Below are 26,100 nucleotides of genomic sequence, written 5' to 3' on the forward strand. Positions count from 1 at the left end.
TTTTGAATAGAAAGGACGATTATTTTATTATTTGAATATTATGTTATTATCTTAATCAAAAGTATCCAATAAGTTTCAATGACACTTACTCAATAATTCGATTTGAAAAAGACTGCATAAATAAAGAGAATAAGTTAATCCAAGATAATAACATCAACCTTGCCACGTTTACCTCCTCCCGATGACGAACTACCACCTCCTCCACTAGCTCCTGGCTTTTGGGCATTTTCATTCATCTGCTGATTAGCTTTTTGACGTTCCGCTAATTTTTGTTGAAGAGTTTTAACTGGGCTTGTTTGCTGCAGTCCCGGTGTTAAAGAAGGTGGGGGTGTCGGGATGGGTTTTGGTGTATTTCGACCTCCTGGTGGTGGTGCACTCATTGACATAGGTGGCGGCGGTGGTCCTACTGATGTAAGAGTAGCTGGAGAATTATATGTTTTCATGTTGAATGTTTGCTGAGGTTGTTGCTTTGATGTTTTCGTTGAAGATGAAGGAATCATTGTGATTTGTGGCGAAAGAGATTTCAAAGCCGATTCTACTGCGGCGTGAATGTCTTGCGCAGGTTTTTTCGGTTTTGTTTGCCGACTACGTTTGGCGTAAGGACGCTTCTGACCCAGCATTTGGAATTGTTGAAACTGGGACATTTGAGCTATTTGAGACATCATTGAATTACTAGAACCCATGTTTTTCAATAGCTCGGCATATTGTGTCAGCATGGCAGCTTGTTGATTGTAGTTTTCCATACTGAAGTTGTTCATCAAAGGAAACTGCTGATTTAGGCCAGCTAGAGAAGTTAAATCGGCAGTTGATAAACCGGCAAGTACTCCTGGTGGATTCGGGGGCGGGACGGAAGGAGGACGTGTATAAGGAGTTGCTGGAACAGGTTTCTTTTTAGAAGAGCTCTTGGCTTTTCCCTGGGGTTTATCAGGCATTTTCAGTTCAGGTATCAAAGACATGTTGGGCATCTTTTGAGACCGGGATTTTTCAACGGGATATAAACTGGTGGAAGGCGTAATTGAAAGAGATTTGGGCAGTTCGGGAAGTTTCGGAGGGAGAAGTGTTTTGGTTGTCATATCAGCCAATGGTTTGACATAAATATTTGGGGAATGAGCTGGGACTTTTGTAACAGAAATCGACGACGAATTTGATGGCATCGATGCAGAGAGCTTAGACGATCCAGTCGTAGGTTCTTTAAGGTGCGTTATTTTAGAGGAAGTGGGAGTTATTGTCAATTCACCTCCCCCAATGTTTATGGTTGTTGATTGGGAATGAGACGAAGTTGCAGTTTTTGAAACTTGTGATGCTGCCGACGCGATTAAGTTTTTGATATCAAATTGTGGAACCTTCGCAGTTGTTTGTTGTGGAGAAACTTCAGGAATATTAGGAGCTGCTGGGGTTTTAAGGGGTTGTAAAGCCGCTAATGGATTTAGAATTGGATTCATTGATGGAGCAGCCAAGTTGGGAAGCAACGATGCTCCAGATGCTGCAGGTCCTCCTAGCAGAGCATAATATTCAGCGACTAGTTTCTGGAAAGCAGCGTGATCCTAGTTTGAAATATTGAAAAATTAAAATTTAATTGTTTTTAATAACTATTTTATAAATCTTACTTTTGTCACTTGACTTGACATCGATTGACTTGTGTATAGGGACATAAGTGAGGCCAATGATGACTGGTTCATGAGATTAGAGCCTGCCTGAATAGAAGCTGACGGAACAGGAGGTTGCTGCTGAATCGTTGATGTACTGATTTGTGCTGGGGCATTTTTGCTCCCTACTGGGCGACCACGGGCTCGAGATGTGATGCCAGGAATTTGAACGTTTTTATTAACCTAAAAAAGTAATTTTATAAATGAACTATCAATAATTCAAACATCATAGAAAAAAGGAGCCCTAAACTAACTTTACAAAAATATGTATAGCAAAAAGTAATTAAGATCCACGTTATGACAGATGGCTTATAACCAAAACGCTGATATCTAAAAATTTCCCAAAATTATAAAAAAAAAATTAAAGCGATCAACATTTTTATTTGGCATAAGTCAGTTTTTAATGACTTTTGGGGAACAAGAGCAACGAGATACAGACTTGGCCAAAAGTATTAGACACCCCAATAAAATGCTTTTTTGGATATATCTACTTATTATAAAAGCGGACTTGTTTCAGGTTCCATTTTTTTTTTTTGCTGAAATTAGTCGTTATGCATGCGAGTGTTTTTAATAAACACGACTTCAACAGCTTATTCACTGGGTTTTAATGTTGTTTACATGCGTTTTTGGGCTGATTTCACTATCTCTGATCTTTATTTTTTTAATTATGTCAGGAAGAATGAAACCCCAGATCTTAATTATTCTTCATCCACTGTATTTAGGAGTCGATGCTTCTCCTTCAGGAGTATAGTGTCTCTTAATATTTCAGCTCGAGAAACCAATACATTACCAATCATGTGTAAATTGTTCAAATAACACTCATTTTAGAAGATCTACAAATGTGTTACTTTAAGTTTTCGCAGTTAGAAGGCGTCGGTCTCATTAACAAAAAAATTGCAGTAATTTTCTTAGTCATATAGTAAAGGTTCTTTACTTGTAAGCTGGCGTTTATGTCATCACCCTATCGAAAGATAGGGTTTTCATTTTATATTCATCTATCATTAAATAATGTCGCGATATAGTCGCGATTAAGTCGCCATATATTAGCGGTAAAGGATTGTTTATTCGATAGTCAAAAAATCTCTCAAAAGGACTTTTTGGTTAGAAAGTAACCAAAGCTATAGTAAAAATGCTAAATATTTATATTTAATTTTTTGTATTAGTTTTCATTAATTTATTTTTTGTTTTTAAAATATTTTTAAAATAGGCAGAATTAATGTCTGATTCACAATATTGCGAGACGAGTCTCGTCGTCGAGACGAGAGTTTCCTCGACGATTTTAAAAATACACCATATTCCGATTCTCGTTGCTCTTAAATTCCGAAAATTTTGAAAAAGGACTAACGAGGCTACAATTTTTCGAAAATGAAATTTTAATATTAAAATATTTTAGATAGCTTATATGGATAAAAGTTTTCGTAACTTCTAAATTCGAGTTAGCCTACGTGATAAGGCCTCGTAATCTCACCGTCCGGAGTTCGATTCTCAAAAAAATACAGTTCGATTCTCAAAAAAATACAGTTTATCTTTTTTTTTATTTTTGTTTACTTTGTAGAATAAAAAATCGCAGTATTGTGAATTTCCAAACGATTTTAAAACGATTTTTTTTAAATCGAAAACGTTCATAAGGAGGATGAAGATATATTCTTAAATTTTGTATTCTTATTTGAAAGGATTTAGTTTTTTTTTTTTTAATTATTCATTAGCATTGACAACAAGAAGGTAAACATTTTGTAGAATTATTGAGTACAAGTAGTGTTTATTTAATTTCGATTAGGATGTGTTAGCATCCAGGCCACAGTTGTAATTCACATTATTTGCACGTTGTCTACATACACTGTGGCGTATACGTGCTTTTTTTATTGGCTCAAAAATGTCCAAAATACTGTTTTTTTATAGTTCTTGTCTACTTTGGCATGGATTTTGCGCAAGAGCTATATTTCATCTAAAATCCTTTTAACCTTTTAAAATAACTCGCATTCCGACACTCTTAATTGATCTCATGATCATGATAGACCGAATAAATGCAATTAAAGCAAGTACTGCTCTTCTATATCAAATATGTCACCACTCAGGTTTATCGCATTTCGCTCTGATAATACAAACTACGAACCGCGAAGGAAATCGGGGTTTATAAAAAGTGGATTCCATTCGTATCGTACATTTGTAACGATTGCTGAAGAAAGATATGAAACTATTTTTCCGCAATGGAAAATCTCATAGGGGAGAGTGGGGCAGTTTTGAACACGGGGCACATTTGAACACTGCATATAAAATTTTAGTATATCAATCTTTTTTAGAAGTATTTCGATATTTGAACCCGTCAACACGATATCCATAAATGTCAACGACTTTCCATCGTTATCTCGGCTGACTTTCAGATTTATAGGTGGAAGGTGATTTTTATAGTGGTTTTGCATAATTTCAGTTTTTTAGTTGTAAGAGTTTAAAAAAAATTGGTACGTGATTTCAAAACGCAATACAATTTTTGTTAATGGTTAATGAATTTTAAACTAATTGACGGTGAATTTTTGAATGAATATATTAATGTTAAATATTTATTCAACATTTTATGACGTTGACACAGTGGGGGCAGTTTTGAACAAGTATGGTGGGGCACTTTTGAACATGTTCAAAACCGCCCGAGCAGTTTGTATCAGACATTTTAAGGACACTTGAATGTGTTTTATTTAATAAATCGTAATGTTCTTATAAAAAAAAATAATGAAACTAGCATTTGTGGGCAAAATTAAAGAAAAAATGGGAATATTGTACAACATAATTGAAGATTTAAAAAAATGCCTCAGTTCTTCAAGTTCTGCTAGACTGTTCTCGATGAGAACTCGATTATATACCGCTTAAGCGTTATAGAAATTAAAGTCAAGCTACCTACACCAATTAATGCTCCCGGTACATGAAGAACATCCGCTTTGTTAACATTTGGATTTAATGTCTAGAAATATATCTATATATATTGAAAATAAATCTATTTTACTCTGAGAAGCATAAATGGTATGAATACCATTTTTCTAAGATATATTTTAAATGAATTTTTCTTGGTTTTTGTTTTTCTTTTGAACTTATAAATGTGATAAAACTGATAACTATAGTTTATATATTAATGTTATTTTTTCTGAGTTTTTATTATTTGTTGGTTAATTGAATCAATTTGGAGTTTTTGTATGTTCTTATTAAAAAACTAATAAAAAATTAAGTATTATTTATTCATTACAACGAAATTAATACTGATGTTCAAAACTGCCCCTTCCATGTTCAAAACTGCCCCATACATGGGGCACTTTTGAACATAAGATCTAATATTGGTTAAAAATTAAAATTAAATATAAATAATACGCTAAAATAACCAGATATAATTTAAAATCGAAGTTCAATATCACTGCTTCATATAAGTAAACTTAACAGATCAATAAATCGAATAAATATTTTTCTAGCAGTTGCGAAAGCAAAAAGTGTTAAAAACTGCCCCACTCTCCCCTACATACGATACAAAAAAGGAATTCCAATATAATAAAACTATGTACTTTAAAAAATTCAATTTAATTTAATAAAACTTACGGTTGTTGGCACATTTACAGTAGCAGCTGATGGCTTCGGACCAATTGGCAATGTTTCTCCCGATCCAGTGGTATTAGCAGATGGTTGTTGTTGGTGTTGTTGTCCACTTGTAACAACAGCCATAGCTTGTTTTTCTTGATTTTTGCGAACAGAAATCTCTTGAAGACACAATTTTATTGCCAAATCAACAAGATTCAAATTTTCCGGCATTTTAGCTACTTTGTCTTGAATGTAAAACTTATAAACATCAACCAGCAACTGAATGAAGAGCGGCTCTTTTTGGTTCATGTGTTTGATACATTTCTTATGCGCTTTGTAAATATCGATTAAAAGATTCAAAGTTTCTACATTGTCTCGAGTTTCTGTTATATTCTTCAAGATATTTCGCATAATTTGAACACAGAATGTCATTGCTTGCTGATATAGTTCCATTCGTTCTGAATCTTTGATGTAGCGTCTGAAAAAGAAAACAGCAATATGTTTAACTAATTTTAAGATAATAGAAAAAAAAATTGTTTTTACTTATCATTATCCGGAGTACGATATAATTGCAGGGCGACATCTATAAGAAGTTTATGATTGTTGGATTTTCTTAGAACTTGAATAAGAATGCTAACACATTTGACTAAATGCGATGAGAAACTTCCGGGACGATCGATTTCCGATGAAGGAATTCGCCAGATTCCATTGAAAATATTATTATTCTTACGATCAGAGAAGAGACCGTTAATTTGATTGCCCAAATTTGTAGTGTATTGGCCTAATAGGAGCTGGCGACATTTTTCAAGATCTCTCAGTTTTTCAGGTGCATGTAAATAATGATGAACTAGACGATAAACAGATTTGTAGTGTTCTGGGAATCTAGTAACACATTCTTCCAAATTTCGAACACATGAACGATAAATGGCTTCCAACTCGTGTTCGGAATAAGGAGCATTTTTGTCACGCTTTTTGCCATCATCGGTTGATGAACTTTCTGAGTCTGAACTATCCGAATCAGAACTAGATGAATCGGAGGTGCTGGATGATGAAGCTGAGCTTGTAGTTCCCGTTACTGTGCTTGATGAATTAGTTGCTGAGCTTTCCTGAGGAGAAAATTTAAATAAAAAGATAATATTTGTATTACTGTATGAACACAATCAGAGAAAGGAAAAAAGAAGACACAAGTTAAATGTGATTATGCAATTTGACATGAAAGTTGTATCTATCGCGAGAACAGAGAATCAAAAGAGTTAATACCCAATTTCTTGGGCCGGGAGATTTGTTTTTGTGGAATAGGTCTGATTTGAATCTTAATATCAATAAAAACAATTTTACTTTAGGGGTTTTTCATTGGTAAAAAGAGATATTGACTTCTGAGTTGCGAACAATTGCTTTAAGCAAGTCATTTAAGAGGTTGTATGATAGCGCATCGCCTTGTCGTAATCTTTTCTCGACATCAAAGGCTTTGGTGACTTTGAGAAGCAACATGACTCTTTATAGCCCTGTTCAAGACAAAACTCATATCATCCCAGTCTTGCTGTATGGTGCAGAGAAATTGATCCAAACAAGGCGAATAAAATTTCTTCTTTTGAGAATAAAATTTTTCGAACGATTATAATCCCGTCTGCATTGAAGTTGATTGACGGTAAAGATGCAGTAATTGAGATGGCTTGGTAAAGTGTCATGCGCATGGGCAAAATTACTCCGGCCCGGAAAGTTTTCGACTCCAACCCAAAGGTACGGCGGCGGAGTAGAAGTATACAACGTCTAAGGTGTTGCAAGCAAGTGGAAGAGACCTCAATCAAAAAACGTGTTCTGAAATTGGAAGCAGCTGGCTAAAGATTGAGTTGTCTAGGGGACCAAAGCACAAATCCATAGCAAATTGTAGCACCGTTTTGAGGCACTGGTCAACCAAAGTAAGTAACATAGTTTTGCATGAACTCTTTCTCTAATTCAAATATTCTGGCGTTAATGTCAATTTTACATTTCAGAAACCATTCTGACTTAGCACTATTTTCGTTTGCAGTTCGAATTTCAAATAGGAAACAGAGAAAGCTTCCTAATATGCCCTACCAAATAGGAAGCAAAGTCCGAATAAGGTTTTTAATTTTTCACCTTTCCCTTATCTACAAAAAAATAATTATTTAAAAGTTTCTCTAGAAGTTTGTGAAACTGTGGAATAATAATCTTATAGAAATCGTAATTAAATCTTATTCACACACAAGTTATCAAAAACAAATTATCTCAGCCCTATTATGATTTACTTTAATTTATCTATTACTTGTTTGTCATGAACAAACAACTTCTAACTCCTTACATCCTAAGTCCTTACATTCTTATGTACGTTAATTTTTGGTTATTTCCGCAGCCTGTTAAAGTTTTGCAATTGCTGCCATGTTTCTATTCAATTAATCGTTTGTGTTTTGAGGCAGTGCGTACTACCTCCGCCTAATAATTCAATCAATTAACTAAAACGCATAACATGCGTTCAACTCATTATCATTTTCAACCCCCATCTACAAACCACCACTACCAGCCAATTCAGTCAACTCTAATTAGTTCCATATTTAATCAAATCACAATCTTATGACGAGTTTGAGAACGAACTTCATTTAACCATCGAATATGTATAGGTATTTGGTATCTTCTAAAGAAAATTTTCAAAGGATATAATTAGGCGTTTCCTTAGAGTGAATAGTTTCGTCAATACTGTCTTTTGGTTGGAATATAAACATTTGAGGCCCCATTTCAATATAAGCTAAGTATTCTTTTATTTGTATGATTGTCGTTGTATTTGTTCAATTTCGACACCGCCAAGCAGCCGACACCTAAAGAAGGCATTGATCCAGGACAATAGTGGGGATGGTGGTGATGGGTGCTTCCCCAATCAAAATATTTAATTGTTCACCATAATCATCATCATCTCGTCAATGAGGTTTTTTTTTTGTTTATTTCATTGCTTTTATTACACACAACATATTCGACACTATACAGATGGTAAATTAAGACTTTTTGAATGAGGTGAATTTTACAAGTTTTGTATATTTTTTTTATAAAAGACAGCTGAGATTAAAAGGCTAGTTGTAGGCTAGCTGAGTCCACAATTTTTTTTAAATGCAACGCACTTTTGATATTAATTTTGAGAAACAGCTCAAATTAATGAGGCAGCTCAAAGCGAGTATACAACCTGCTTTCACCTTACACAATGCGATTCAAATGGCAGAAACATTAATATCTATACTGTTGTAAAGTTGCGACAACCGGTTATTCATTAAAATATTATAAAAAGGGATATTGTCAGTACACAAACCAAAAATCATATTTTCAACAACGGCACATAAATCGTGTATTTTTGAAAATCAAGTTATATGACAAACTGGTAGCAAATCCAATTCCTTACAAAATAAGTTGAATTGGATTTTTCGAAGATTTGTATTTTTTAGAAGTTACAGTCCATTTTTTTTAAATAAGGTATTTTAACAAAAACGAGTATTGCGGCAAGTCAGTCATATTTACTAAAGACGGTTTGGGTAGCTTCCCCAGGAGGGCTAATGAACAATTACTTAGTCTATGAGTTTTCTACTTATTACGGCATTTGGCACAATTTAGCCACACTTCCAACAACTAGGGCTGCATATCGTCCCGTGTCTGCGTGAACCACGTATCTACAAAGCAAATTTTGTTCAGTTCTTAAAAGAAATATACATTTTTCTTGAAATTAGAAATATGAATTGAGCAAAAGGAAATCATGTTATGTTTAAGACATATTGATTGAGTTGTTTCTACACTTAAACCCTTATAACTATTATTTCTGTAAGTTTTAGAGCAATGTTTAACAGAAAATTAAATCTTTTAAAAAAATGTACTTACGAGGTTCAAGCAGAAACGGGACGATATACCAAACATGTTTTTTGAACGTACACCCAAATTCACCACTGTTAATACCATTGTTTAATGTTAGGCCCCCTTTGTTCCAACAAAATTTTGTAACAATCGATGTACATATATTAGAAATAAGTTTATTTTAAGTCAATTGTAAACAGCAATAAACCAAAATTGAATTGAACTCCAAATTCAACTATAACAAAATAAAAGGCTTGATGCGGAGGAATGGGGGTGAAAAAAAATTCTTTGCTTAGTTTGGTTTAAATTCTTACAACCAAGGACCCTGCACCACAAACTTTAATGAAACTAGCCTCCTGTTCATGCAGAATGAGATGAGAAGGAACTTGTGGTTGCAGCAAAGCTGGGTTTCAGCTCAGCTGGTTTGTGAATGGGAAAGTTGTGAAAACATACAGGGCTTTTTTTTTTATTTGGATAAAAATGAAATTGAAACTGACAACGATGCAGTGGTAAAGCAAAGCACTATACAAAACGACCTTTTAGATGGTCTTAACTGAAGATGGACACTAGAGTGACCGCAACTCCCATAGAAAAAAATTTTTGTCGAATTTTTTTCGGGGGAACCCCATAAAATGTTCCGCCTTTGCAGATTTTTAGATAGCCAAAATTTCAGCTCGATTGGATAACTCTAAATGGTGCCGACACTCGCTCAAAGTATCAAAAATCTCTGTTTTTCACTGTTTTTCCAAGAAAATTAGCTCTAGCTCCCAAACAAATCGGGTTATTTTCACTTTTTATATATTAAATTAAAGGTAGTGTTGTTACACATAATTCAGATGCTAAATTTGTTTAGTTTTACTAAAAACGAAAAATATTGTCATCAATTTAAATTTTCAGTACTTACCTCAAAAAGAGCTGAAGTGCAAACTCGATTTAAAATTAAACTTTTTTTTAAATGTTTTATTCTGCGGATTGGGATAGAATGGATGTTTCTCTATCTCTGGGCCCTCGGGTAGCAAAAGTATGAGGTATAGTCGTGGGGTGAAAGAGCTATTAACAATGAAACTTTCTATGTTATTGGATCGCTGTAAGGCATCTGATAGAAATGCTTTTCACATAATTATAGCTACAATAGAAGCACTAGGGCAAAATCCAATTGACGTTGTAGTTTCAAAATCAAACTTACATTCGACAAGAAAAACTTTTGCTTGGTTTATGCCCCAAGAGCTTATCTGGCTCCTAAACAAGATCTTGATCTTTTGCGTAATAACATTGAATACCGCAAGATAGACAAAGATATTTCAGAGAAGGCTCTTGCTAAATTCTCAAACCATTTATGGTATTTGAGTTCAGAGCTGGCAGGTCTGGCGTTCTTTGACCTAACTTTACGAGATTGCGAAAAATTAGAAACGGCCAACATAATTTTGAAAACCAGTGAAACGGAAACCAACAGAATAGTAAATCCAAAGCTACAGACACATGAAGATGAACAATTTGTCACAGCAGGGTTAACAAATATTGTGAACAAAGAAACATTGAACTTATTAAGCCGATTGAAAATAGACACAAGTTTTCTCAAAGAACCTCCAAATCTTTGGCCCGAAAACCCGCATTTTAAAGATGGCTTTAAAAAAGTGCAATCACTTAAAGTCGTAAATGACATGACAGAAAGAGGAGTCAAATTAATAACCGATTTTAATAACCTTTTAACTAAAGATGAGGAACAAAAACAATATGTACTTCAAGTAGTCAGTGAGTACCGAAAATTTGTATCCTGATGCTTCCAAAACTACTTTGTAAATCTCTTGATTAAATTTTTTTAGTAATTACTTCATTAATTATGTATAAAAAATGTAACACGATGTTATTTTTTTTTGTTTTTTAGGACGTGTGTGAAATGCGTAAAATAGTTAACATAGTGTAAAATTTTTGACACTATTGAGGTGAATAAAAAAATTTTCAGCTGTTAAAATTTTATTGGGCTCTGGGACTTGGCTAAATTTGAGTTAAATTTTTTTTGCAGATGGTTTTGTTTTGTTTTTTTTTTTTTATTAAAAAGGATTTTCATAGCAGAAAAGACAAAAGAGGCAGAGAAAAATATTAAACAATAAGCCATACAGCTGAAATTTTTTTGTTCACCTCAATAGTGTCAAAAATTTTACACGGTGTACTATTTAACGCAATTCACACACAGCCTTAGAATTCTGTTAAATGTTTCGTTTTTTTAAATAAAACAGTTTAAAAAAAAAGTTTCATTTTAAATCGAGTTTGCACTTCAGCTCTTTTTGAGGTAAGTACTGAAAATTTAAATTGATGACAAAATTTTTCTTTTTTAGTAAAACTAAGCAAATTTAGCATCTGAATTACGTGTAGCAACACTACCTTTAATTTAATATATAAAAAGTGAAAATAACCCGATTTGTTTGGGAGCTAGAGCTAATTTTCTTGGAAAAACAGTGAAAAAACAGAGATTTTTGATACTTTGAGCGAGTGTCGGCACCATTTAGAGTTATCCAATCGAGCTGAAATTTTGGCTATCTAAAAATCTGCAAAGGCGGAACATTTTATGGGGTTCCCCCGATTAAATTTCGAAAATCGATTTCTTGCGGTCATTCTAATGGACACGATACATGTTGATAAAGAAGGAATTTCTGCTGTATGCCCACCAAATAAGTATAGAAAAATTGTTAATTGTATTTTTGTGGTTTATGCCTCCTGGGTAAACCACACAAAAAATAAAGCCCACACACTAAAACGAATGGGATTTGTCCCTAAATTCGTTCTTGCAGTGTAAACTCTACTCAGGGCTTATGGATGGTGCGGAAAAGTCCTGGAGTGTGAATAAATTTATATACAAATTTGTAGATTTTTAAAAATTTGACCTTGTTCAAAAAAAAGTTATAGATTTGAAGGTTAGCAAAAAGATTGAATGTAGCTTTTTATGGCCTTTAGTCCAAACAAAAAAATTGTCGTTTCGTCCCGGTGGAGCTCACTTGGACCCATCAGTTGACTTATCGTGAGACACCTTAGCAAAAAGTAGCAATGAAAGTTTTTACTTTTACAAAGTAGAATAATAGGAGAATACAACGGCACAAAATATTTTGATATGTTTTTTTTAGGAATTCTTTTGACCAATATATTTTCACACCGAAATTTGCTGTGAGAGCCCACAGTTCGTACGGGATACAAATTCACGCATTTAGTGCCAGTTGTACAAACATGGATCAGCCTTGGTTCAAGAATTTAACCAACCGATTTCGACGGATTAGCTGCGGGTCAACTTCGGTTCAAGCATGAATGTGGCTATTTCAACATATCGTCGCCGTAAAGCAAAATTGTTCTAAGTCACAAAAAGCAAATTTTACAGGGGACGATTTTTAAGTTTCAAATTGGTTTAAAGCGCCAATTTTCTGCTCGTTTGCCATTCAAGTTATGTTTTTTTTATAAAGTTTGTTCTTTTCTCTTGAATAAAAAATACCTCATTAGTAGATGCATACTATTTTCTAAATATTTTTTAAAACTATAAACCCAAAATTGGACATAGAACAAAATATGATGGGACTTAGAACAATCAAGAACACTCGGACTCATTTTCCAAAGGCTACTTCCCTGTTTTTATTGTTCTATGTCCCATTTAATTATATTATTTGCGGAATGAAATTTTTTTGACAAAAACGGTTTTCAAATTCGGAAAGATCACCCTCAAATTAGTAAAACTGCATCATTAACTCATATATGACGATATATGAACCTTGAACCGGTGCTAAACTTCAACCTTGCTACCGATTTCATTTCCATCGCTTAACTGGTTTCCTGTTTGCCTTTTTAATTTGAGTGATTAAAAGAGCTCAAGTTTAAATACATTTCATTCGAAAAAGTAAGCAAATCAGCAAATTTATTAAAATAGAAAAATAGCTCAACATTTACAAAACTTGTGAAATTTATCTTTGGATCGACCAAAAGCGAAATACCATCCATATACTATTAAAGGGGAGTTATATTCTTCTGAAAGAGCAAAACACAACCCGTTTCGACGTCTACATATGAGATAAAGGATGAACGTATTTTATCTATAATCTGTGTGTGTAATTGCAGCACTTCCATTCTGTCGAACGGCAGCGGTGGTGAAGCGAAGAGGTGGCAATGGTAACGATGATGACAACGGCAGCGCTGGCAGTAGAGGGTTGGAAAAAGGATCAAGTTAGCAAAAGCCGAAGCGCTTGTTGTATCATTTTAGGAGTTGAGAGCTGGGTATACCCTTCAAAGGACATCCGATTGAGAGAAACAAGTAAAGCGAGCATAAGCGGAATACGAATAGTATATAACAACCCACGATGTTGAGATGGTACTAAGGTAGCAAAATGGAAGGACAATGTTTAAAGGCTGATGATAATGACAAGAGAAAGACAAGATGACGTTGCTGGTTTTTGGTCGAGAATCGGAAGTAAATTCCATCAAAACAAATTCTGGGTTTCTTGTTTTTTTTTTTTTTGTCTAAGTAACGTGGCAGTCTGAACGAAAAAAAAGGACGAACATTATACAAAATGCAGGAATAAAAAAAAAAAATAAGGGAGAAAACAAGAAATCTACGAGAGGATATTCTAATATTTTTTGTCACCCTTCGCACCTACCCTATTGTATTAAATGGATGTGTGGAATTAAATGCAGGAATAAAATTTATTGTAGCACATGCGCGTTGGGGTGGAAGTGGTGGAATTAACTTAATAAAAAGTGTTGCTGTAGCTGATAAAAAGGAGTAGATAATTTCAAATCGGTACCTTTGTTTACTCATACTTCCCAACCACGTTAAAATAGGAATCTTCACTAACAACCGTTATTCTTAGTTACAAGGGTCAGCTCAGTATGTTGAGTTGATTCAAATTGATTGGCCACTGCAGAAATGCTTTACTCATCGAGCTAAAGAACATTTAAAATCGGAAGTGAAACATGACTATGAATTGTTACGAAAACCACAGGTCTTCCTGTTTGCATCCTGACACGATTGGCTTGGTAAAGTGCTTCTTGCATGCCATAGAGCTAAAAGACGATATTGGTGTCAAATTAAAGATTATATCGTCAACTTTTAAAATTCAGATGCAGTTTTGTCATGCAGACCATTTTAAGTTTAGGAGCGCTGAACTTGAGTTTTTTTGCTGTTCTTAGCTAAGCACCTTTCAGGCATAGAAGTTTTTTAAGCCATTTGTTGATAGTTTTTTTATCTATACAAAGTATTAAAAAAAACTATTAACAATACGAGACAAATTGCACAAAATGTGTTATAAAAATTCGAATTAAATGATGAATGATAATAAAAGTAATTACGTCTTCTTTCAAAATTTAGAGCTCTGTCAGATCCAAGCTTGGCATTTCATCCCCAAGCCTTTTCCTAAAGATCTTTCTGTATCTAAATGTTAATGACTTTTATTTTTCTTCAGCAAATTTTGGGAGTGGAGGTATAACCAAAATGTGAGTATGCAGTTTTATAGCCATAGCGCGGCTTTATATTGATTCTCCAATTTATAAAAGTAAACTACTTTCCATTGGATTTAAAATCCGTGATTGCTCGGGCCATATCATGATTTAAAGTATTTGTTCGCCTTTTCTGCATGAGGTTATCATGGCATAACTTGAAAATTTGTTAAGGATCGTTATCCTGCTGAGATCCTTCGCTGAACTATCTTAGTCCTGTGATCAAATATCGTCTATTACGCCTCCTTACCCATTATTCATAACTCGAGTTAAATTTTCTACTCTACTTGAAGGGAAACAACCCGGCCATTACAGAACCTTATCCATGGTTGACGGTGGAAAACATGTTTTGTGGTCGAAAAAGGGGTTTCTAAATAAAAAAAATCGTCCAAATAGTGCAACATCTCATAGCCTCTGCTTCACCGTGGTCAAGAACACCGGCTTTGTATTTATTTCGGCACGTATTTTGGGTGCTGTTTTTCAGCTATTTAGGTTAGGTTATATGGATCCCTTGTGATATCCTGAAGTATTGTAACTTCATGAAAAAAGTGTAGACTTATGAATGCTATGGTTGGTTGAGCCACTCGGTGGACTTGACAAAGATCAGTAGGCTGTTGCCTGAGAGTTCATTAAAGAAGTAGTTTCCAAAAAATAATTTGCTAGTGCGGCAGAGTGCTGTACTGTGACAGAGGAAGTGAGCAGTGTTTTCCTGTTCGTCCTCATTGCCGCAGTCTCTACATAGATTATCCGTACTAAGCCCCACTTTCTTTTTGTGGTATCTTAGTAGGTTATGTTCCGTTAAGATGCCTATAAGGGATCTTAAGGAAGGTTTATTGAAAAGTAAGATCTTATTGGATCTTTTTTCGTCGTAGTTCGGTCATTGTTTCCTGGTGTTACCACAAGTATCTAGGAGATTCCATCTTTCATTGGTTTTTTGAAAAATATTGGCGATATTTCGTTTCATTTCACATTGTGAGACTCTGATCTTATGGTCTAGGAGAGAGGGATCAAGTACTGATCCCTCCCTTGCAAGTTCATCCGCTTTTTCGTTGCCGAACACATCACTGTGGCCGGGAACCCTATTTAATTTGCCTTGTTAGTATAAGCAGATCCATAAGTTAAGGTATCAAAATGGTGCAAGACCTCAAAAAAAAGAAGGCGGCTGGATAACTTTTAAATGATACGATCCATAAGTTAAGGTATCAAAATGGTGCAAGACCTAAAAAAAAAAAGAAGGCGGCTGGATAACTTTTAAATGATACGAACCATAAGTTAAGGTATCAAAATGGTGCTAAGACCTCAAAAAAAAAGATGGCGGCTGGATAACTTTTAAATGGTACATGAATGTTTCATTTTTAAACTATCTGTTTGTTTTTTCTTCATTATTTTGATCTACTACTAAAGTACATTTCCGGTACTTCAATACGATAGCAACACTTTCCTTAAAAATCTCATATTGTACACAAAAAAACAACCCTTCGGATATCCCGTTGTTATTCTTGTTTCCACCACCAACAGTTCGAACCTTGCAGTCGGTACAGATACATCGTGTCTCTCAAACCAAATTGGAAAACTCAAAATTTCGCATAACGTCACAAACTCCCATATACTTTCGATACTATACACTCTACCGGTTTTCTCTAATATCCTTTTTGCTTTAATATTTGCTGCATTTTATACCGCACACCGCACTTCTGTCATCATCGTCATCATAACATCGTATATTAAGCCGTTTCCATAAATTCTCTACGGAATTTCCCTACACAAAGAGAGAGCACAGAGCACTACAAATCCTTTGCGTATATGTAGCATTTAGGTACATGTGTTCTGAAGCCGTCGTCGTCCTTTACCGACGACGCCGCCGAACGCCCCCGAGAGGGTAAAAAAAAAGTGTAATTTCAATTTATTTTGGCGTGGTCAAATGGAAATTAATTTTTGCCTTCGTGTTTATTTGTTTATTTCTTTTTTTATTTGCTGTTGTTCTTGTTTTGAGTGAAAACAGTGTTTAAAAAAATATGTGTGAATGAGAAAAAAAAAAAAACAAAACAAAGGAAATTGCTTTTCGTCCTTCCACCATACCGTTGTATGGATATCGCCATATAAAGGAAAGAAATTTCAACGCGATTCTAATAAATGTCATATTTTTTATCGTTTCCATTAAATCAACAAAAATTGTCAAATGCCATGCAGCCTTCCAACAATCCCGCCTCCACCACCGCCATCGTAGTCCTTGTTACTGATGCTGATATATTTTAATTTATTTTAAATCTTTTTCTGTTTTTATTTACTTATATTTTTTTTGTTGTTCCGGTATAAACGACACGACAACGAAAACGCTCCAAGGACGAACCACCAATAACGGAAGGAGCAAAAAAAAAAATGTTTGTGCAGCAAATGCTTTCGTATATAGCGGTGTTTGTCATTGCTGGATACTACCAAGACAAACCATTCCTGATGTTGGTCAAAGCATCCTCAGCCGCCATTGATGTAGCAGCATCAAGTTCTAAGGATAATTTCAATGAAAATAAAAGCAAGGAGCTGGGAATAAGTGCCAATCGACAATCTAATGGGTTAGTCCTTAAATAGCAATTGCCCTTTTTTTATGTTTCTTCCTTTTTATATATATAGGAACATGTATAAGTATCCTTTCAGTTTTTTTTTTTCTTTTGGTTCTTGTCGTCTCTCACAACTCGTGGTGGGAAAATGCGATTAGAATTGATGTCATTTTGTTGTTGTTGTTGTTTTTAAGGATTCCCTGATAAATTCCTTTAAGCTTTGGCGAAAATCTACACTTCAAAAGAAAACAGAAACAAGAAGTGTATCTATAAGAAGAGATATAGAGATAGAAAGGACGACAAAGAAAGCACTACCATGAGGACTGATAAGTAGAGAGACAAATATACAACAAAACGAATTAAATCTTTTTCCGCCTTGATGATAGAGCTCCGCAGAATTCCCAAAAGTCGGCATCCGGACACAAGTTTGGTAGACCAAATCAAAGTGAGTTCGGAGTCGGGTCGGAGTCGAAGGAGACGTGGCTCATAAAGGCATGATTAAGACCGATGCAATTTCAAAAGTTCTATTCTTACATAGGGTTCAACGTTTGCCTTTGTGTCGACAATAATTTTTCATTTTTTTTTTTTGGGTTGGTTCGGTTTTATGAGGGGGTGTGTACTGCTCCATAGTGGGTTGGAGTTCTTCCTTCACATAATCTCCCTCTTTTACACAAACAAAAGTATAGTTGAACCTTATTAAACTAACCGACAAACATACCTACAAACTTAGGTACCTTTACTGTGTTGATGTATATAGTAAAATATTTAAGCCCATTGATAGATATCTTTCACTCTCTACCTACGTTCTTCTCTCTGTGTGCAGAGTGAAGCATGGGTTTGAATGGGAATTTGTATATTTAATTAAGCTGAAACCCCCCATGAATATATTAATTTATAGCGACGAGAGAAAGAGAGTAGGATGAGAGTAAAAGAAAGCTCACGTTAATACAAAAAGTAAAGTCGAATAATACCGAACTTCCAAATGAATTGCTGGTAAATTGTCAACGAGTGCGGTGAAATGTTTTTCATCGGCCAGTAACACTACCTGACCTAAATATTTATCTGGAATAAGATTTATTTTGTATCTACTTTTTTTTAACAAAATTTACTCAAATTGAAGGCTATTGTTCCACAGAAATAAAAAAAAGGATCCAGGAAATGATTAATTGAAGTCTTATCTTTTCTTCTGATAACCACTTTTAAAGGCTGTTAAAAATATGATATATAAAAAGGCTATTCATGCATCTGAATAACTTTTCGAAAATTTAATTAACATTTATACACAGGAGAGTTAAAATTCTCAACGAATTTTCTGGGGAAAGCAAAATGGAAAAATTGAAAATCTTTTGTTACTTTAAGGGCTAGTTTTTCAGTGAGTTAACTTGGTTAATGAAATAAAATTAATATAATTACAACCCCAATCAGTTTTTCTTTGAGGATTAAGTGCATCTTTGAGTTGGAGCAAATAGTCCATTGACACCGATGTGTACATCGGGGTCTGGATTAAGTAATTTGCTCTTTTTTTTTTTATAAAAAAACAGGGAATCAAAACTATAAAAAGCTATATCGATAGTCTTGTCACTTTAATTAGACTTAACTCGAAATTTTTTCAATTATTTCTGGAATCAAAACTTTAACCAGAATGATCTCGTTTTGAAAAACAAAGTATAAGAGTTAAAATTGATGTTCAATGATTACTTTCAAATTTTTATCGTAAGCTATTCGATTATAGGTATGTTGTTATCCTTTGTTAAATCACAGCTCATGACTGGAAATGGTTTGTTTTTGACCTTTTCCCGAAGACATATTTAATTTTAGGTTGCTTTCCTAAAAAAAAAATATTCAGCCCTATCTTGTATAAAAACTCCCGGAGAAATGTGTTGGAGAAAAAGGCTCCCAATGTCCCAAAAAAGCTTGCATGTATTTTATTCTCTTTTCGCTTTTTCATCATTATTAACGAAAAAGGAATACAATTAAAACCGAAAAGGAACGATATTCTGGAAATTTTTTGATTCTCTCCAAAACTTATGTTCTGAAATTTTCATTCAGAATAAAGCTGAATATTTTTCAATCGGCTTTTCGGTTTGTTCGGTTTACTTCCCTGTTAAAATATAAAGAAATACCTATAGCAATTATTTTAAATTAATACGTAATACAAGATTCGTATACTCTGCTTTGTAAGCTTAATTGATATTTTTGTGCCATTAATATTAAGAGAAAATTTCGTTACCAATGGTCAAAGTAACCCAAAGAAGGCCTTTTGGTAGATCCTAAGTAAGTAATAATAGCACGACTGTTTCGCATAAACTTGCACTAAAAGTTCAAGTTGTTAAAATTTTTTAGACTTTTTATATACAAGTTTGGTAAATGTATAAGAAAAAAAGGAAAATAAAAGCATAAAATTCATTTTTCAAAGGAAAAAAAAACAACATTTTAAATCAAATTGAACTCAAAAACGAATGTGAAATTTAATCTATTTCACTTGGGCTTTATCCATTGCACCAAAAAATAATCTTATGCATTACCTTGTACCAATGTATATGAACATTTATAGTAAAAATATGAATATGTACATAAAACAGATTTTTATTTTATCGGGACTTAATTCCCATTTTCGAATTAGGAATTTTGTCTCAGTAAGGTGGGACATGATTCCTTGGGGATTGGGAATTTATGGGACATTAGTCCCGAAAAAAAATCAGGACTTGTGTCCCGGGGACTTATGTATGTGCCTGCGAAGTTCAGTTATTAATATGTTCAATAAAAAAAATCTTATCCTATAAACCCATCTTAAAGCTTTTGTTGTTACTTTGATTCAACTAACTAATCTTGTAACTAGGTACATAAATTAAATATAGTTTAAGTTAGATAAATTAAAATGTTCATGTTAAAATAATCTTCCATCAAAAAAAGAGGGAGATATGCAAATAAATTTATCTAATATCCTTAACTCTAAGTATATGTAAAAAAAGTTGAAAAGACAACGCGAATAAAAAATAAAAACACTTCTTTAAACGAACCATCTTAACACTATAATAACACTTTGTGACACTCCACCAACTTCATATGGAAATGACATTTCACTTAAATGTCAGTTTACATGCTGCTCATTCTTGAGTTTTGTATGCAAAATTTCTCTTGGATCCCTGTTTATTTTTTTTATATCTCAATTTCCTAACGGAAGACAAAAACCAAATCTCCCTTTTTTTTTAGTAAAATAAACTCATTTAAATGTACATTCCTAATGCTATTAAACTCTTTCCGCATTGCTAATTCTTGTCTGTCTTTTTGTTTTACACCAGAAAAACTTCATTTCCTGGTAAGATTTTTGTTAAAGGTAGCACGTAGTAGGTAGTTGTCGTTATTGGCCGCTTGCAGCATAAAATTTTAAAGAGTCTTCCTTTCTGTCACATTTGACAGGAAATTTTATTTGTTTAAATATCAATACTTAAGTTCCCGTTGTGTCGGCAAATGAAAAACAATAGAACAACACCAAAAACAAAATACAAAAAAAAATCTATTCCTTCTCTCTTTCAGTCAAAATAAATATGCAAATAGTCCTCATTTATCCTCTGTTCCATTTCATTGCTTTCATTTGCAATGAGGGACAAAATATAAGAGGCTTGAAAAAAACAAAAAAAAATCCTTCCCGAATAATGAATTGAAGCAAAAGAATAATAAAAATAAAAACAAAACCCAAGAATTTGCCTCTTTCGACAGAAAAAGCATTGTGTTTTGTCTAACCATTTGCGTTCCATGTGCCAAAGCAAGCTGATGCCTCTTTAGCTTTACCTTGTGTTTTGGTTCTGTTTTTTTTTTTTTTTTTTTCTGAAATCGTCTTCTCTCCTGCATCCTGAAAGTGATATATGAATGTGAATAGATATAAAACAGCATAGTAGAATTCTAGTGAGTAACTAACTGACTGCACAATAAATATAACCCCGCCACCACCACAATATAGTAGTGTAATACTAATACCTGCTGCTTTAATATGAAAACGACGAAGGAAATCGGGTAGAAGATGAAGCACTAAGCAGGAAAAATTGAATAAAAGTCGAATGAATGAATTGGGTTTTATTTATCTTCTTGATGCTAAGGGTGTTCTATTGTAGTCCTTTCTCATGTCTGGGCTTAAGTTTTGCAATAAATGTTGATAGGTAGCATACCTTTTATTCAGATTTTTCTTCGAGGATATTTCGTTTTCTTTCCTTGGGATTGTGGAAGAAGTGATTTGTGCAAATATCCTATGAAAGGAGGACGTGATGATATTTTTTTTTCGTTCCTTCTGATTTAATTAAAATTGTTGGTATAAGAAAAATAATGTACATTTCTAAGATTTCTGGTATACATTTTAATAATAATTGATTTTTATTATAAGCTTTAAGCTTTTTTAAATGTGCGGGTAATTTTTCTTGCATATTTAGGAGTTTTTATATAGTAACGGGTGTGACACCTTTGCCCAGAATTGTATGCGTTATTCTTCCATTATTCAAATTTATAGAATTCACCTTGAATGAATTTACAAAACTATATAATTGATTGAAAATATACTTGATTTAGCTTTAATATACAATTAATTTCTGTTACGGGTGTGACATAAGGTACAATTTTTTTGTATCATATTTCTGAAAGTTGTTCGACATCCACAATGAAATTCAAAACTATAAAGAATATTGGTATTGTAACAATAAGGGTTTGATAGACGTTACGGGTGTGATTTTTTGATATTTTGAATCTTTACATGGAATCATTCATATTTAAAAGATGAACTAAAATCTGAAATTGAATGACTCAATATGCACTTGTGCCAAAATTTCCTTGAAAATCAACATTATTTTTTCAAAACATTCCCTCATGAAATAAAAATTGAGTTCATTGACACGAACACACACTCAAATAAAAAAAAAAAAAAACAAAGTCAAGATATTTTCATTGTATTATATTTATCATCTGTCGCGTGGCATATCAATATTCAAAACATCTTTACAAGCAATAGATTCAAACACCTTTTGTGTGAGTGGTAGGTCCTTGTTGTTTATGTAGATGTGCGATTTGAAATATACAATTTTTCTATATAGCCTTTGCACTTTGTACGTGAGAGATTTTTTATTTGTTCTTTTATTTTTTCTTTTTTGAAATATATGTTAAAAAAAAAATATACCTGCGTAAATAAATAGCAGAGGAATTTAACTTCTTTATTTTCCAAAGTAAGCAATGACATCAAAGATCAAAGAAAAACAACTCTCTTGGAACTTTAAAAGGGTATCTGATTTATAGTGACTTCATTAAATTAAATAGTGGTATATGAATACAATTTACGGTAACTTAACCCTTTCAAAAGGGATTTGAAGGGAAAAAGGATGTGACACTATTAAGTTATAAATCTTGAATTGCTTTTTGAAATTGACTTCTCATAACCAAGAATATTATAAAGATGTTGTGGATTTGGAAAACCACTCGTAATAATGGATTATTATAAAAAAATGTTAGGGTTGAGTGCAGTTCAAGTTGTTGTTATTGTTCAAAAATTATAATGGAATTGACGGAAAACAGCAGCAGTAATTGCAAGTATAGAAACATACGAAACATACGAAACATTGAAACATTAATTTTTGTCAAGACTCAAGAGATATTCCATTATAATTAAAGAAACAAGTAAGTAGGCGTATTAGGGCGTTCGTTATGGGTTTTTCAAAAATCAAGTTCCTAACTGGACAAACTTTCAAAATAATGAAAATGTTTGTTTGGGTCTTTTCTACCGTTTTCAAAAAAGTATCATTTTTCTAGGACCAGGGGTTTATACAGGACATCCATGTTCTTTTTGGTTTTCGGTTTTTCATGCTATTTCATATGCTTGTTTTCATAAAACTGCTTGATTTAACAAACCCAAAAAACATGCATGTCCTGACTAAACCCTTGTCCTTGAAAAATGGTTTATAGGTATCTTTTTCAAAAAGGTGTTTAATGTAGACAAGAACCTTATCAAACAGGCTTTATCTAAAAAAATAAAATGGGAATAAACTTGAACTCTCGTGGGGTGCCATCTAGCGTCAAAATATTTTTTTTTTATTATTTTTTTTTATTATTTTTTTAATTATTTTTTTAATTATTTTTTTAATTATTTTTTTATTATTTTGAAATAGTTTTTGCACTTTGGAACTTGTTTCATAACGAACGCCCTAATGTGCATACCACGCATACCTACATAAAAAAATATTTAAGCATAATGACAAATCTACAACAAGAAGCTGACAGTATATCAATAAAATCCGTTTACATGTGAATCTTAAGATGCCCCAAAATCAATTAACCGCATGATGTAGTTTGTTTACTTAAACAAAACCTAATGAGGTGTTAAACAATTCGAATCAATTACTCAATGGACATAATGATTTATAGGTCTCTTTCATTTATAATGCTCCACCATAATTACTACACAAACTTCCAACATCATTTCGACAAATCTAACACGCATTTAACTAAACCTATTACTACAAACAAAATGTCCGTGACAAACCTATATTTGTGGCTGATATTTGAGCCCGTCTATTTGCATTTGTTTTTTGGGAAAATTAAATTAAACCAACTTTATGTATTTCTCATCTAAAAACATGATTATTCAAATGAAATAACGAATGTGGTTATTTTTGAAATTTTTGCTATTGCATTTTGAAAATAGATGAATGGAAATAAAAAAAAGCATCTTTAATTCTCTAATTTTTGGAATCGTTTTGAGGATGTGTTCAAATTTGAACTGCGAAATGGAAACCTCTGAAATTTGAAACAAAACTGACTACCTTCTTTTAAGGTGGGTTAAGTAAAGGTTTCAAAAGCCGAATCGTGACTAAAATTATTTCTTGAATTTTCCTCAATTTTCAAAACAAAAACAAAAAGGAAATCAGAAAACAGCACCCAATTTCTTGTTCCTGGTTTTTTTTTTCATTATGAATAGCGTACGAGTATATTTATCAACAACCCTGTTTAAGAAATACTTTATTTAAAAACCAAGCTAAAAATATGTCGTGATTAAGTACCTAAGTTTTTTAGTAAAGAAAAGAATTGACATACTGATTTTTCTGATGAAGGTTAATTTTAAAGCATTTAATGTACTCCATTATTTTGAAGTGACAGTATAAATGTATAATAATTTATACACTCAACAACTGTTGATACTAAAAATAACAATAACAAACAAAAAACTTTCATAAATCAATAAATCCTATTGAAATGCCAAAGCCTCATCCACATCCAGTAAAATTTCGCATCATTCCTTTTGTGACCATTTCCATAAAATGGATTAATATAAAGTTTCTTTCATTTCCTGTTTGTGTCCCTTTTGTGAATGGGTTTTTACTTGAAATTGTCAGCGCCTTACCAGAAACGTGTACATGCTTAGCTTCTTTGATTCATTGTCCTTTTTACTCATGAGTACATGTATATATATGCCGATTTGGTTTATAAGAGTACTTAAACCCAAAGAATTAGCTTGGGGTTGAGAGTTTTGTGAGTTTATATATTTTTATGGGACAAGCCCTTCAAAATAAAGGTCGAAATCTGTAAGTAGTTCACTTCAGTTTATGTGATACTGAAGTAGAGACTTTTCTCAACAAGAATATAATATTGAATCCAAAAAAAGAGTTGAAGACTTTTATTCTTGTGGGCTAAATACTTTGTATACAAAATACCAGGAACAAAAATAACTTTTTAGTTTGAAAAGAAATGAAAAAAAAAAAAATGAAAAGGAAACGGCAAAACTTTTCAAATTGAATTGAAAGTTCAATAATTTTTGTGGTACTTGAAGTTTAACATTTTCGAGAGAAAAGTACCTATAATGTAGATTCGAAACTTTTTTTTAAGTTTTCAAATTAGGAAACATTTTTATTCTATTTTTATCAATATTGATTTTTTTTCTGTATGATGGAAAAAAAATACTTTTGATATTTCATTAAATTTCTCATAAAAGAACCACAAGTATTAAACTTTCTTTTTACTTGCTCGATGTCAATGGAGAAAAGTTTCACTAAAAAAGAAAACATAATTATTTCAGGAATATTTGGAAATAGATATAGTTTCGAAAGATAATAGGATTTTTTCCTACAAATTTAGACATCTGTGATGTTAGGGATAAAGATGGTACACATTCTATAACTGGATTTCCACCGATTTTATTAGTTTTTTTTTAATATTAATACCCACTTGTAATGGCATTAACTGATTAATTTATATTGGTCAATAGGTATTTTGAAAATAAAAGGCTTCTGCTCTTTTGCGATAGAGTCACGCCGCGCCGGTTTAGCACGAATGTAAATCGTGACCTTGCGAACTCGAATATCGATCTATTTCAAAATCGACACTTTTTGAGTTTTGACACTATCTTTCTCAATGTGCGATGTAGGAAACAAATTTCATCTTTTTACATACATTTTAATATCATAAATTTTGAAATCAAGTTCACCCATTTGCAAATCAAATTCACCTTCTACCTTAAGTTTTCAATGAATTCTCTTAAATTTACATTTAAAATAAAAATTTAACCTTACTTTGTAGCGGGATAAAAAAATATGCTAGAAATCGGAACTAATTAAACGCTAATAAACGCAAACCGAAAATTTGTAGCTCGCCTGGTTTTTAAATTATTGAACTTTCCGCTTTAGTAAGTCTAAAGTAAGCGGACAAAATCTGAAATGATTAAAAAAAATAGATTTAACTGGTATCCAAATTTTTTTTACTGTGTAAACTGCTTTTTGTTTTTCAAAATTCCACTTAAATAAGTCTTAAGTTAGCGGAAGAATATACCTAAGAAAGATATTATTTTTTTAATGTCCAAAATTATAGCATATTAAATGATAATTTGTTGCGCAAAAATCCTATGAGTAGGTTTATAATTCAATTAAAAGTTTATAAAGTGCACTTCCGGTTTGCTAAGGCCAGAGGAGAAATTTTGCAAAAATAAGTTTTTAAATTTATATTGTCAGTAATTTTTGGAGTATCATTGTCATATCGGCACAAAGTTGTAGGCCTCCTCGCCT

General features: G+C 32.9%; 2 protein-coding genes across 4 annotated transcripts in view; one reads left to right on the forward strand and one right to left on the reverse strand.

The window, feature by feature from the left end:
• LOC129907866 (calcineurin-binding protein cabin-1-like) overlaps positions 1-26,100 on the reverse strand; it is a 65,893-nt gene continuing 39,793 nt past the window's right edge. For 2 of the 3 annotated variants that reach the window (XM_055984285.1, XM_055984284.1), the window contains 4 exons: positions 5,745-6,307; positions 5,223-5,679; positions 1,608-1,829; positions 1-1,544 (listed from right to left, as the gene is read on the reverse strand). In XM_055984285.1, coding sequence (XP_055840260.1) covers positions 135-1,544; positions 1,608-1,829; positions 5,223-5,679; positions 5,745-6,307 — 2,652 coding nt within the window. In that variant the 3' untranslated portion in view covers positions 1-134. The remainder of the gene's footprint in view (positions 1,545-1,607; positions 1,830-5,222; positions 5,680-5,744; positions 6,308-26,100) is intronic. The other variant, XM_055984286.1, reaches the window with a different exon arrangement.
• Positions 16,002-26,100, forward strand: part of LOC129907867 (tyrosine-protein kinase transmembrane receptor Ror) — a 28,221-nt gene continuing 18,122 nt past the window's right edge. The window contains exon 1 of the mRNA XM_055984287.1: positions 16,002-17,086. Within this exon, the coding sequence (XP_055840262.1) occupies positions 16,896-17,086 (191 nt within the window). The 5' untranslated portion in view covers positions 16,002-16,895. The remainder of the gene's footprint in view (positions 17,087-26,100) is intronic.

Source organism: Episyrphus balteatus, chromosome 1, assembly GCF_945859705.1.
Source record: "Episyrphus balteatus chromosome 1, idEpiBalt1.1, whole genome shotgun sequence".
Taxonomy (NCBI): domain Eukaryota; kingdom Metazoa; phylum Arthropoda; class Insecta; order Diptera; family Syrphidae; genus Episyrphus; species Episyrphus balteatus.